The sequence below is a fragment of the Coenobita brevimanus genome, chromosome 54 (assembly GCF_032717465.1).
Source record: "Coenobita brevimanus isolate Jiangsu-jjx chromosome 54, ASM3271746v2, whole genome shotgun sequence".
NCBI classification, from domain to species: domain Eukaryota; kingdom Metazoa; phylum Arthropoda; class Malacostraca; order Decapoda; family Coenobitidae; genus Coenobita; species Coenobita brevimanus.
This window is the reverse complement of record NC_137007.1, coordinates 31,851,493-31,863,941: the sequence shown is the minus strand read 5'-3', so window position 1 is coordinate 31,863,941 and position 12,449 is coordinate 31,851,493. Positions and strand designations below refer to the sequence as shown.

Genomic DNA, 12,449 nt, shown 5'->3' with positions numbered 1-12,449 from the left:
ATTCATTATCTATTCCAGTGTGGCCCCATGAGGAGCATAGGAGCCCAGGGCTAGTCAAATTGGTCTTGACATTTAAGATGAGACTGACCAGCCTCACTCATCCCTGAGTTGCATTACATGAGAAATAAACCCCAACCACCCTTTGGATATAAACCTGCACCAGCTCAATCCAACTGGAGTGCCATAATTACCCACTAAACCACCAGGCACCATAACCTGGTTATATGGTTACCACCCAGTGTAGTAAATGGTTTCCTGGTGAACAGGAAACCATTTGGCTTGTCACTCAGTGTAGTGTCACCCATAGACAGAAGGGAGAGGAAAAAATGAAGGAAAGAATGAATAGAAAGGAAGGGAGGAAAGGGCAGGTGCCTGAGAGCAGCACTACATTGAGTGAGTGGATGGTGAGTGCCCCCACCTACCACAATCTAACAATTTTCTGGTGCTTTAATTTAGCTTAGGTAATGCTTTCTGAACTTGAGATGTTAATAACATCTATAAAGGAGTTGTTAATAACGTCAAAAAAGGAGAGCAAGAATAGAGTACTGAGTGTTTTTTTAATGCATCACTACAGGGATGGAGTGAGGATGAGTGGAGTGAGATGGTGTGGTGCTTAATGCGTGTATCATGGGCTGGGGCAGCAGGCAAGCTCTTCCTCCCATCACCCACTCTCACCTCGCATGACCCAGGCCTCTCACCACCAGAAAATAGCAAGTCATCAAGGCAAAGCAGCACAGGTGAGAGCTGCCCTAAATGCTGTAGTATTTATCATATTATATTTTGTCATTATCATCCTTCCATATTATGTGTATCAAATATTTTTTTTTTTTTAATATTGGAAGTGGGAGCTTTGTGTTTTCTGAGTTGTGTCCTGAGAGATATCTTCTGATCTACGTCCATACAGAGATCAAAGGTTGAAGTGCTAGATCTCCCACACCGTATCATATCAGATAAATGGAGCAGATGTCAGATACATGGCATGAAGTAATGATAGCTGCTGATGCTGAGATATCAGGTTTAAAAACAATGTTTTATATTTCCAGGAAGCACACAGAGTTCGAGTAGTGAGAGTGAGGCAGTGCTGCAGGGTGGTGTGTGTGTACAGCAGGCTATTATCTCACCCATTGATTCTCTCATCGCATCACAGGCACTGCACCTCTTGATAGCTTTCCTCAAATTCCGTCCACAGCTAATAGGTGAGTCAGCCTCTTGTTTTTTTATACTGGCCATGCAGCTGATAGTTCTCCTAATTTTGTACTTTCTCTTGCCCCATTTCTGGACCTACATCTCCTCATCATTATCATCACATTCCATCCTCAGCAAATAGGTGAGGTAGCCATTTGTTTTATTATACTGAACTTGTCGTTGATAGGTCTCCTGCCTTGTTTATGGACCCAGCATCTTATCCCTTCCTTCAGGTTCTGCCTACAACTGATAAAGTGAGGCAGCACTGTATTATACTGTACTAGACATGCTGTTAACAGTTCTTCCAGGTCCATACTTTCTCACTTCTTGGTTTTCAATCCTACCTCACCTTATCCTTAGGTGTAGAATGAATGTCGAGATAATGATGGTACACTTTAAGTACCATACAAGAGGTCATTCCTATGCCAAGTACAGCAGGTCTTTGATATGTCTTCTTTTTTTATGATCTTTATATGTATTAAATCAAAAGTAAATTACAAAAATGGGCCAATGAAAGGTCCAGTGCTACTCATCAAGCTGATTTGTCAGTTCCTGTAGTTTTACAGTACTGCCAGTTGTATGGAGAAGTTCCCACGATTTACAGTACCAGTTGTATGGAATAGAGTGTGATATCCCTGACTTATAATGATCACCTCCAGTCCTATTTCTGTTGCAGGAAGAGATAAGTATATACTATAATAAAATTTTCTGATTTAGATATTTTAATTCTTTCAGTGTCAGCAGGTACCTCTGAAGTTAAATTGTCAACCATTAGGCAGAATACAGAGAGAATGATGTCATTGTGTTTCAGAAGCTAATGAAGTTAACTGCAGTAGGTTTTTATCTCCTGGAGCTAAATAAAATTGTCTCTTGCAGTATCCATAAATTAAATACTAGCAACATCTTAATATATTGGAAAAAAGATTACTGGTATTTTATTTGGGAATAATGTATACATTGTAAACAGTGTAGAAAAAAAATATAATATTTTTTTTGTCTTGCATTATGTGTCAGATCGTTGGTATGGAATGGTAGGCGTAAAAGACTTTATTGTAGAAATCCTTGTGGGGTGCAGCAGCCAGGAAGTGCGTGAGGTTGCCTACCAACAGTTTACCAACCTTATGAACATGAACACCTCCATGTCACTCCATCCCAAGCTGTTTCTCACTCAGGTAGGCATGGACATCCAGGCTGATTTCATTTTTCTCTGATTTAGTTAATAAGCAGTTAACCGGCGTGTTTAGTGTGATCTTGATACCTTATGACCCCATGCTGTTTCCCACATAGTTTATTGGTACTGTTTGGTTGACATGACTGTTGTATTTGGTCGTATTGTTTTTTCTTTATTATTACATGTACTGGTACTTCTTCCTTCATCCTTATGTACTTTATTATCTTCTAAAAGAATGCATTGAATACAGTGTCTGGCACTTGTCAGGATAGAATTCTGAAGTGTTCCAATTGTCCTGTAGGGTCTGATTGAGACATATTTTTCATGTGCTAAGTGAGAGCTGCTTCTCCTCATCTGCTAAAAGTCATTTGATAGTATGATGGGCTTAATAATTAAAAATCAAATATTGTTCCAGTCATACTTTAGAGATTAACCTGTTGAGAGGTTCTTGGTCGTCACAATCACTAACACTTACACAGACAGTAATATAATGGTGTCCTCTCTGTACTGTATTACCTTTCTACATTATAAAATTTCAGCATTATTTTACCATCATTTCAGCACAGTACCACCTGAAGACTTTCCTTGTCATTGAGTAAGTTGCTTTCACTCTGTCACTCTCCTTTTGCCTTGTATGTTATAGCTTTTAGCTGCCAGTGACTGCACTAATAGATTTTTTTTTTTTTTTTTTCTGAGCTGTTGTTTTTCTTCAGTAGCCGATTGGAATAAAATTGATTGCGGGTTGAGAAGGATAAGGTTATGTAGGTATTTTATTTTATTTATTTATTTTTTTAAGCCACACTAGATGACCTCTCAGAATATGATAATAAGCAGTAGGTACATATATAGATAAAAAAGTAACTGACAGGAATTATGAAATCTTTAAATGTTTTTGCGTGGCAAAATTATGCAATTTAGTTTTGTCATACATGTGTGTACATTTGATTGGAGTCAAGGTGGCTCACTGATTGTCATGTTTGCCTTCCATTCTGTGATGCTGTAGACCTGGATTCAAAACTCATCCATGATGGATGGCTTTTGTTGGGTGCTGGTTGTTTGCCATATTCTATGCTTGCATATGTTTGCACTTTGTTGGTTCTTACTGATGACAGATATAATACAGATGGTGACCCCAGGCAAAAAGGGCCATCACAACACTTCAGCTTTCACATGCACTGCACACAGTAGGTACATCCCTTCTCAGTTTTTATTGGGACAGCATTGGGAAGGGTTAATTTTCCCTCAGTGGAGATGGTGTGATGCTGCCACGGACTTTTCATGGACTGACAGAGAAAACACAAAAGGCCTGATCAGTGCTGATACTAACTGGAAACAGTCACTGAATGTAAAAGTTCAAATTGCTAAATACCCATATATAAATGTGGATGCATATTGTAGAAAATATTTTCTAGCATTGAGACCCAGTAATATAAGATCTTATATGATTGTTGATGTGTAGTGTTAGATTGTTGTGTTAGCTAATTGTTAAATAACAGTATCATAAACCATAGCACTTCTAGTAGAAATGAACTCTATCGGTCCTCATATGAGACAGTAATCATAATTTATACAGTATAAGGGGATAGAATGTGGGTTGTGAGACTTTGTTTTCTCTGCTTGTTCCACAGAAAGGTGACAACCTATGGGTAGGCATACATGACTATGATGCTCGCTTTTTCCCCTTTTATTACTCTGTTTCTGTCCAACCATGGTGATGGGAAACGAATTTAAAATGCTAAGCTAAATCTGAAAGATTTTTTTTTTTTTTTTTTTTATAGATTATTGCCTATTTTTAATGACTCAGTGTTCCAGTTAAAGAATATATGCAGTGCCAAATATTATGTTAAAAATAGCTTTAAGTGCTGGAGAGGGATGCTGTCCCTTGGTGGAAAATTGTAATGGCCCAGTTATTTAAATATTCCTCATCTCCTCACTTTGACCCAAAGAGGACAATGATAGACCGCAGAAGAGCATTTTCAGCCAATAATCCATCAAGTTCATGTCCAGATGAGTGTGGGGCCAGAACAGCAAGAGCAGCAACAATAGAACACATATGATTGTGGAATACTTTTGGTACTAACAGTTGAATTCAAAGCACCCCATTTTGGAACCCTTTTCATTCCATGCCCAATTGATTTGAAACAGTTCAGTAATAATGTTAATATTAATTTGCCTCTTCAGGTTTTAAAGTCTGTACTGAACCATCATTTACCTCTTGTCTCCATCAGTCGTGATATGATTGTTAATATAAACAAAAAATTCTAATTTGTCATATGTCACTTAAACAGTTTTTTTGTTTGGGATATTATTAAGCATATGTTTTTAAGTGTAAGTGTGTGTTTTTGTATATGTGGTCTATAATTCTGTCCTTTGCTGTATTACTATTTCACCATTACTGTATTACATGACTACTGTATATTTTAAACTGAAGATTTGTTGCAAGTGGGAAATTTTGGGAGTTACTGTACCAGCATTATGAGAAGTTGGGGAATATGTTATCGTAATGGTATAGTGTGTCACTACTCTTACAAGAGAAAGGAGAAGAAACTGAACTGTAGTGTAATGCTCATTCAGTTTGCATTTTCCAGTGATGAATACTCAGTTGAGATTCAGGTTCTGAATCAGCTCTTGTCTCAGGTGCTGTTAAAGGCCCCCCTCCCACTGTGGGTGCCGTCCACAAGTGCTCGTGGGGCAACACTGAGGCTTCTTTCACAGTGCACCCAGTACTTCAACCTTAGGTAAGTGGTGTACTGGTTGGGATGGAGGAGAAATTGGTTGAAAAACCTGTGATACTAGGTTGACTGGGAAAATGAAAAATGGAAATGAACATCAGTAAGTCAGCTAGTGCTATAAACCATATGTTGCCATATGGAGGCAATACATTCGCTCTCCATCATGAATCCCTGCCAGAGGCTGTCTCATTCAGGAATTGATATGATGTTATTAACAGGGGTCTTAAATGTTGGGACCAACTGCCTAGCCCCGGGCTCCTATGCTCCTCATTGGGCAAAGTAGGATTGGATGATGGATGGATGGTATGTTTATGATATGTTGGTTGGATGTGTGGAGGGCCAAATTCCCAAACTTGCTCCCATTCCCAGCCAAGGGTTGATCTCTTGTTTTCTTGTCAGCAGCTTGCATATCTATCACTTGTCTACCGTATCCTCCAAATGATGTAACAAAGACCTACTGACATGTCATAAAAACAACCCTGCTAATACCAGTACACCAGTCCTGTATGAGACAGCCCTAGCATGTACAGTATTCAGTTGGGATGGTGGGTGTTAGCACCAAAGTGGTGACATGTGGAGTTGTACGGCATTTAGGACTGCCGGGCCTCAGGAAACAGGCTACTAAGCCCAAGCTCAGTTGGACATATTAAAAAACAAGACTGGTGGCTGTGTTAGGATAAGACAGTTTTGCTTCTGTGCCAGAATTACTCCTCGTGATATGAGAAGCAGGCATGATAGAATAGGTACACTATACATTTGTAGCCACTGAAAAAAAAAAATGATGTAAGCTCTAACAATATCCCAACTTGTTGAATGTTCCATTGCATATATCTGAGTATAGTTATTTGTGTTCATTAAATAATTGAAAACATTGTAAGTTCTCTCTCTGTCATCTAGCAGAATTTAACAGTATTATGAAAGATAAACTCATCATTTTATATTTTATTTTTGTGCTGATATCATTGCACTGTACCATAACTTGATAATATTTGTACTGAACTCTGGACAGCTAATATCAGCTCAGATTTCTTCCATGGCATCCATTTTAATGTGCTAGAAATTAGTGTTTCCACATTTTAGTAATTATATTTTATAATAAGCTGTGCTGACTGTGTTCCTCACACAGGTCAAAACTATTATCAAAGTTGAGCAGCAGTGATCAAGAGATGTTGGGGATCAGCTCAAGCCAGATGTTGGAAGATGAGACTGGATGGCTGACCAACTTTACAGCCACACGTGAAGTGACAAGGGAGCGGCCAGAGTCAGGGGTGGCAGCCTTGCGTCATGCAGATAACATTCTTCTGGCAGGTCATCTGACACTCATATCAGCCCTACTCTCTTGTGAAGGCATCAACAAAGAGGAAATAGGTAGTGATTATCTTGGAAGTCTGTGTAATTGATAATGGCCAGTACTGCATGGTAACAGATGAACATGAAGTCTTAGAATTTTCTGTGGGCTTCTATTTATCCAGGAAGAATACTTCCTTGTTACTTTTAACTTAATCCGTGGCCACATGTTGTCAAAGGCAATTAAAAGTGCAGCTGTTGGGATAAGGTGGGGGAGGTGTGTCAAAAATGTAGCTAATGTTTTTTCTGTATGTTGTTGACATTACTGATGGTGCCATTGTGTGTGCAGGAGTGAATCTGATCCCTCTGCTGGTGTTGGAATACCTGTTCCCAGCATCGCGCTTGGTACAGGAAGGTGGCGTGTGTGGCCAGGACTCCCTCAGTGCCAGCAGAAACTACTGGGCCAAGTGCACTGGCCAGGAGTCCCGGGTGGCTGCCTATCAGCTGCTTGTCCACCTTATCACCAACTCTGAGAGAAACATGATCAGTCTCACGGAGCTCCTCGTGTCACTACATCATTCACTCAACCTAGACATTCTAAAGGAGTTTGAGGTGAGGAGAGGGATATTATTTTAAGGTAAAGAAAGTGTAGGTGGGATTAACCACTTCAACCAGATGATGTTGCATTTATTTATTTATTTTTTCCTGCCTCCAAATTACCATATTTACTCTGGGCAAATGTACTTCATTGAAAGTGCATTATTTGGTGTTGAAATATTTTAGCAACTTACAATTTGTTCACAATATTTTTTGGTATATATTTATATCAGATGAATTTTCCTTTTATTTTGCAGTATGGTGTATACTGGTTTTGGAATATACAGAACTGTTGTTGAATATCTCCTTAATACAATAGCCATTTTGGTACTGGTATTTGAATTTAGGTACTGTATATTTGGTTGGAACTGGAAAGATATAGCTGATGTATGGTTTTATTTTTGAATTACTGACAAGTATTGTATTGATAGTATGCACCAGCGGTGGAAGGACGGTGTTCCAGTGGGTACGTTGGTCTCAAGAATGGGGGTGCCACTTGCTACATGAACTCAGTACTACAACAACTCTACCTCATACCAGGAGTCGCAGAGGACATTCTGGCTGCTGTACATGATCAAGACAATGAGGACAGGTCAGATTATGGTTTGTAGGTGTGAGGGAACTGGGCAAGGCAGAATGGCTTGTGTGATTTTTTGGGGGGGTAGTCATCATCATCATCATCATCATCATCCGAACCTCCTTTCCCACCCTAGGGCAGGGTGAGGAGTAGCAATTTCCAGACAGCCCAAAGTTGCCCAGTCCAAAGGGCCACGCTTCCATTCACTTATCATTCAAGCCCGCGGGATCCTGGTTCTACCGGATATGCCAAAAACATTCACTACGATCTTTAGCTTCACATAAAAGTATCCAATTGAGTCAATCCAGATGCTGCCACGTTAAAAAGGGGTGCCATATCCCAGATCATTCACTTCTCCTCACAACATTTATCCAGCCAGCTCGATCTCGTCAGTTCCTTAGCCTCACCGACTTCCAAACCTCTCTTCCTCACACACTCATCCACCATTTCTCTCTACCTTCTCCTTGGCCTACCTCGCCTCCTCCCTCCTTCAGATTCACTCAGATATACCTTTTTCACCACTCTATTGTTATCCATTCTCTCCCCATGACCATACCATCTCAGTACACCTTCTTCAATTCTGTTGTCCACCGACTTCCTCACTCCACATCTTTCACGAATCACATTATTTCGCATCCCATCCACCCTCCGTACTCCACATACATTCCTCAGCAGTCCCATCTCCACTGCTCTTACTCTTGACTTTTCATTTTCATGCCACACCAAAGTCTCACATCCGTATGTTAAAGTTGGCACTAACACTCCTTCATGTAAGCCTTGTGCGGCTGCAACACTCAAGCCTCTGTTCCTTATCAAGGCCTTCATTGCACCAGCTACTTTTCTTCCTTGTGTCACTCTGCTTTCAACATCCTTTGCACATTTTCTTCTCATTTCTGTCACTGTACCCATGTATTTGAACTCTCCCACCAATTCCAGTCTCTCTCCATTCGCTGTAACATCACATGGGGAGTCACCTTCTCCCTCTGTAACCATCACCTTACTCTTTTCCACATTTACTCTCAAGGCACGATGCTCACAGTCATCAGCAAAACTCTGCACTAGCCTACCAAGTTCTTGTCTGGTACTTCCAAGCAATACTGCCTCATCAGCATACAACAAATTCGAGATATTCCATTCATTACCAGCTCCATCCCTCTCTCCATTACTCATGTTTTTACTTCTCTCATCACCCCATCCATATATATATATATTGAACAACCATGGGGACATCACACAACCTTGTCTCACTCCCACACCGATTGTGAACCACTCACTTAGATATTCATTAACCCTTACACGTGCTTCACTACTATCATAAAAACTCTTGAGGGGGATAGTCAGTTTTTTATATGAATGTTACACAAAGATTTGCTACTGTCGTAGGTAAAGTTTATCCATTTTTATGTGGCAGGAATTTCTGTAATATTACAGTTTATATTCCTTAGCTCATTAGCTTAGCAGTGACTGTGCATCATTTCTGTACTCTTTTTTTTTTTCTTGTGACTGGCACTCTCTTTTAATCTCTTGCTACAACTGAATATTCATTATTGGGAGTGATGTAAATTTTAGGCTAAGTTAATGTAGTTACAGTTTAGTTATAGTTACCATTGAGGGCAAGTCAGGTCACAGTCTGTAAGTTTAATAATAATGAATAGAACAGGACAACTTGGAAAATTTTGTTCGTAGTAGTCATTGTGATATGTGAAAGATGTACAGAAAGTAGGTTTTATCCCAAGTATAGTTCATTTTAACTTTGTACAAGGGAGCTGTAACTCTCTCTCTCCAGTCCTGACAGTTCTTTCCTGTAGTCATTGTATGTATTTTTTTTTTTTTCCAGTGTATTCTACCAGCTGCAAACTGTATTTGGTCATCTGATGGAATCCCAGCTTCAATACTATGTGCCAGATAAATTTTGGAAGTGCTTTAGGATGGACGGACAACCAGTCAATGTTAGAGAACAGCAAGGTTGGTGTCCTGTTATATGTTGGTTGTAGGATTGTATAGTATGGTCAGGAAGACAGTACAGTACATTTGTATTCTGCATTTCAAGAATTTAATACACAGCTGACTTCCTGTTCTCTGATTCCTGGCCCCAGAGTGATAAAACAGCTTTTTTTTTTTTTTTTTTTTTTTTTTTTTTTTTTTTTTTTTTATGTTAGATTGATAGATGGGTTAATGGATGAATGGACAGAAATTGTTTGCAGTGAGAGTGCTTGTGCATTGAGAAAATTAGCACCTAAAAAACTCATATTCATATATGAACATTATAGATACTGGCATATCATGCATATTTTGTGAGATACATTTTATTTTAGCTTTGTTGTTGGTTTACAGATGCATTTGAATTCTACACAAGACTGACTGAACAAATAGATGATTACCTTAAGTCACACAAACGTGAGCGAGTATTTGCCCAGCAGCTGGAGGGAGTCTACTCCATACAGAGGATATGCCAGGACTGCCCCCACAGGTCTGCCGTTTATGTGTTTGGCCGTCATTTCTGATTTTTTATTTTAATTTACAATATTCATCTTAAGATATGGCTCCTCCCTTTCTTCTGTAGCTAGCCATCCTAGTTAGGAATGATGTAAAGGAGTTTTAATTTACCAGGTTTAAAAATACTATGCCACTTGAAACTGTGTGTCATTTAGCAGCATTATCAGAATCATTTTGACCTTTTATCCCTCATTTTGGCTTTTTCATTAACTTACCTGTCCCGTAGGAGATAATATCCATCGATATTTCAATTGCTTTTTCAGAATACAACTGCCTGTTGTATTCTGATGAGATGGTGTTTTATACTTAGTTTAAGCTAATGTGTCAAATCCTTGAGGACTGTGGGTTTCTCCTAAGCAGGAATAGATTTTCTAGCAATAGCAATAATAAATTATTGATACTCCACCTTCATTGTAAGTGGTCTTTCCCAGGGTGGATAAAATTGTGTGGAGAAGTAATAATGGGATAGGATTGAGAGAGGCAGACCAAGAATGACCTGGGACAAGGTCATAGAGTGTGACCTTAGGGATAATGGACTGAATAGGGAGGCTGCCAGAGGTTGAGCAGCATATAGAGAGCCGTCATTAGGTGACCAAGGCCAATGCATGCAAGCATATTGGAGCTTTTATGTGTGAAACAAAACAAAACAAGGTAATAAGATTGACCCTTGCTGTGCTAGGGGGTGGGGGGAGAAAAGATACCCCTCTTCGCAGGCCAATTTTTTATTTTTTATTTTTTCTGGCTAAATGGGCTTAATACTTCAATACGGTATAAGATCCCTGGCACTAACAAAAGTAATCACTAAAGCCGGAAAGTTGGTTGAATCGAGTCAGGCTGGTGCCACTTTATCTCTGAAATCTTCTAGGTTACTGAGAGAGCAGAGCAGTTGTGAGCTTGTGGACTGATTATGTTTTTTTTGTTTTTTTCTGGATAATTGGGCTCAATACATCAATATAAGATCCCTGGCCCTAATAAAAGTAATCACCAAAGCCAGAAAGTTGGTTGAATCGAGTCAGGGTGGTACCACTCGACCTCAGAAATCTTCAAGGTTACTGAGAGAGCAGAGCAGCTGTGAGCATGTGAACCTATTTTGGATTTTGAGTGTGGCTAAATGGGCTTAATAAGTCAATATAAGATCCCTGGCACAAATTAAAATAATCACCAAAGCCAAAAAATTGGTTGAATCGAGTCAGGTTGATGCCACCCAACCTCTGAATTCTTCAAGGTTACTGAGAGAGCAGAGGGGCTGTGAGCCTGTGAAGATTGTTGGCCGCCTCCCGTGCTCCTAAATGTGTTATAAGCGTAGCGGGGAAATGTGTGAAGTTAGCGAGATATTACCTTCCATTTTGCTTCGGTTGCTTGCAATGACTTATCAATGCTGCAGGACGTAAATTTAAGTCACAGGTGTTTTAGAGGGGGATGTAGATCTATGTTGCTAGTGCGGCACGTGTTAAAATAAAAATTCTGATTGCAGTGAGGGGGATGAAGCTTTTAACTGTGGTGTGTTTGGTGCAGGTATGAGCGAGAGGAACCATTCTTGGCCCTCAACCTGACTGTTACCAAGTGTCACGACCTCCAGGATTCCCTTGACCAATTTGTGAAAGGGGAGCTGTTGGAGGGAGACAATGCTTACTATTGTGAGAAATGCAACCAAAAGGTACTTATATATCAATTAGTTATTTTATCTTAAGTAACTTAGAAATAAGTAATTGTATGTGTGCATGCTTTTGTGTGTTTGCAGCTGAGTTTGAAATCTGAATATCAACATTGTATTTTTATAAACATACACTGTTCTTGTTTTATATGTGAATTAATCTAGTGAGTCAGTTTTGCATTTTAAAAAGATATACATTATTCTTCAGTACTTTGGTACATTACTGCTCCACTACTTGCTTTAATATGCTATTTCATGTAATCAGATCATTCTCCAATCCTTGCAGTAACATTTTTGTGCATTGTGTAGAATTATTGATGTACATCTGTTGAGTACTTGAGATGCAATGACAGCTGTGCTGTATGTGCAGAAGTCAGTGGAGGTTTCTATGTCATTTAAAGTGCTACCATTGATATAGGTTGATCACCTTCCATTACATTTTCAGGACTGTTGTAGCTTAGCCTTGGGTCCTTATTCCCAAAAAGGGATAATTTGGGATCAGCTGATACCATGGTATTATTAAGATTACTTATGTATTATTTATTTATTTATTCATTTAAAGAACCTTTGAAATGAAGAATTAATTGCTTTATATTCTTCTCTTCCAGAGGACTGCTGTGATCCGCACATGTATCAAAACTCTGCCCCCTGTCCTAGTCATACAGCTTAAGAGATTTGGCTATGACTGGGAGGCATCAAGAGCTCTCAAGTTTGATGACTACTTTAAGGTGAGGAGATTAGTTGTTAATG

At 39.3% G+C, this 12,449-nt stretch overlaps 1 protein-coding gene across 1 annotated transcript in view; it reads left to right on the top strand.

Moving 5' to 3' along the window:
* Positions 1-12,449, top strand: part of LOC145401023 (ubiquitin carboxyl-terminal hydrolase 24-like) — a 98,764-nt gene that overhangs the window by 63,700 nt on the left and 22,615 nt on the right. The window contains exons 22-32 of the mRNA XM_080273395.1: positions 575-737; positions 1,044-1,196; positions 2,200-2,357; positions 4,994-5,094; positions 6,215-6,456; positions 6,725-6,987; positions 7,404-7,564; positions 9,387-9,514; positions 9,884-10,019; positions 11,561-11,702; positions 12,308-12,427. Of these exons, the coding sequence (XP_080129521.1) occupies positions 575-737; positions 1,044-1,196; positions 2,200-2,357; positions 4,994-5,094; positions 6,215-6,456; positions 6,725-6,987; positions 7,404-7,564; positions 9,387-9,514; positions 9,884-10,019; positions 11,561-11,702; positions 12,308-12,427 (1,767 nt within the window). The remainder of the gene's footprint in view (positions 1-574; positions 738-1,043; positions 1,197-2,199; positions 2,358-4,993; positions 5,095-6,214; positions 6,457-6,724; positions 6,988-7,403; positions 7,565-9,386; positions 9,515-9,883; positions 10,020-11,560; positions 11,703-12,307; positions 12,428-12,449) is intronic.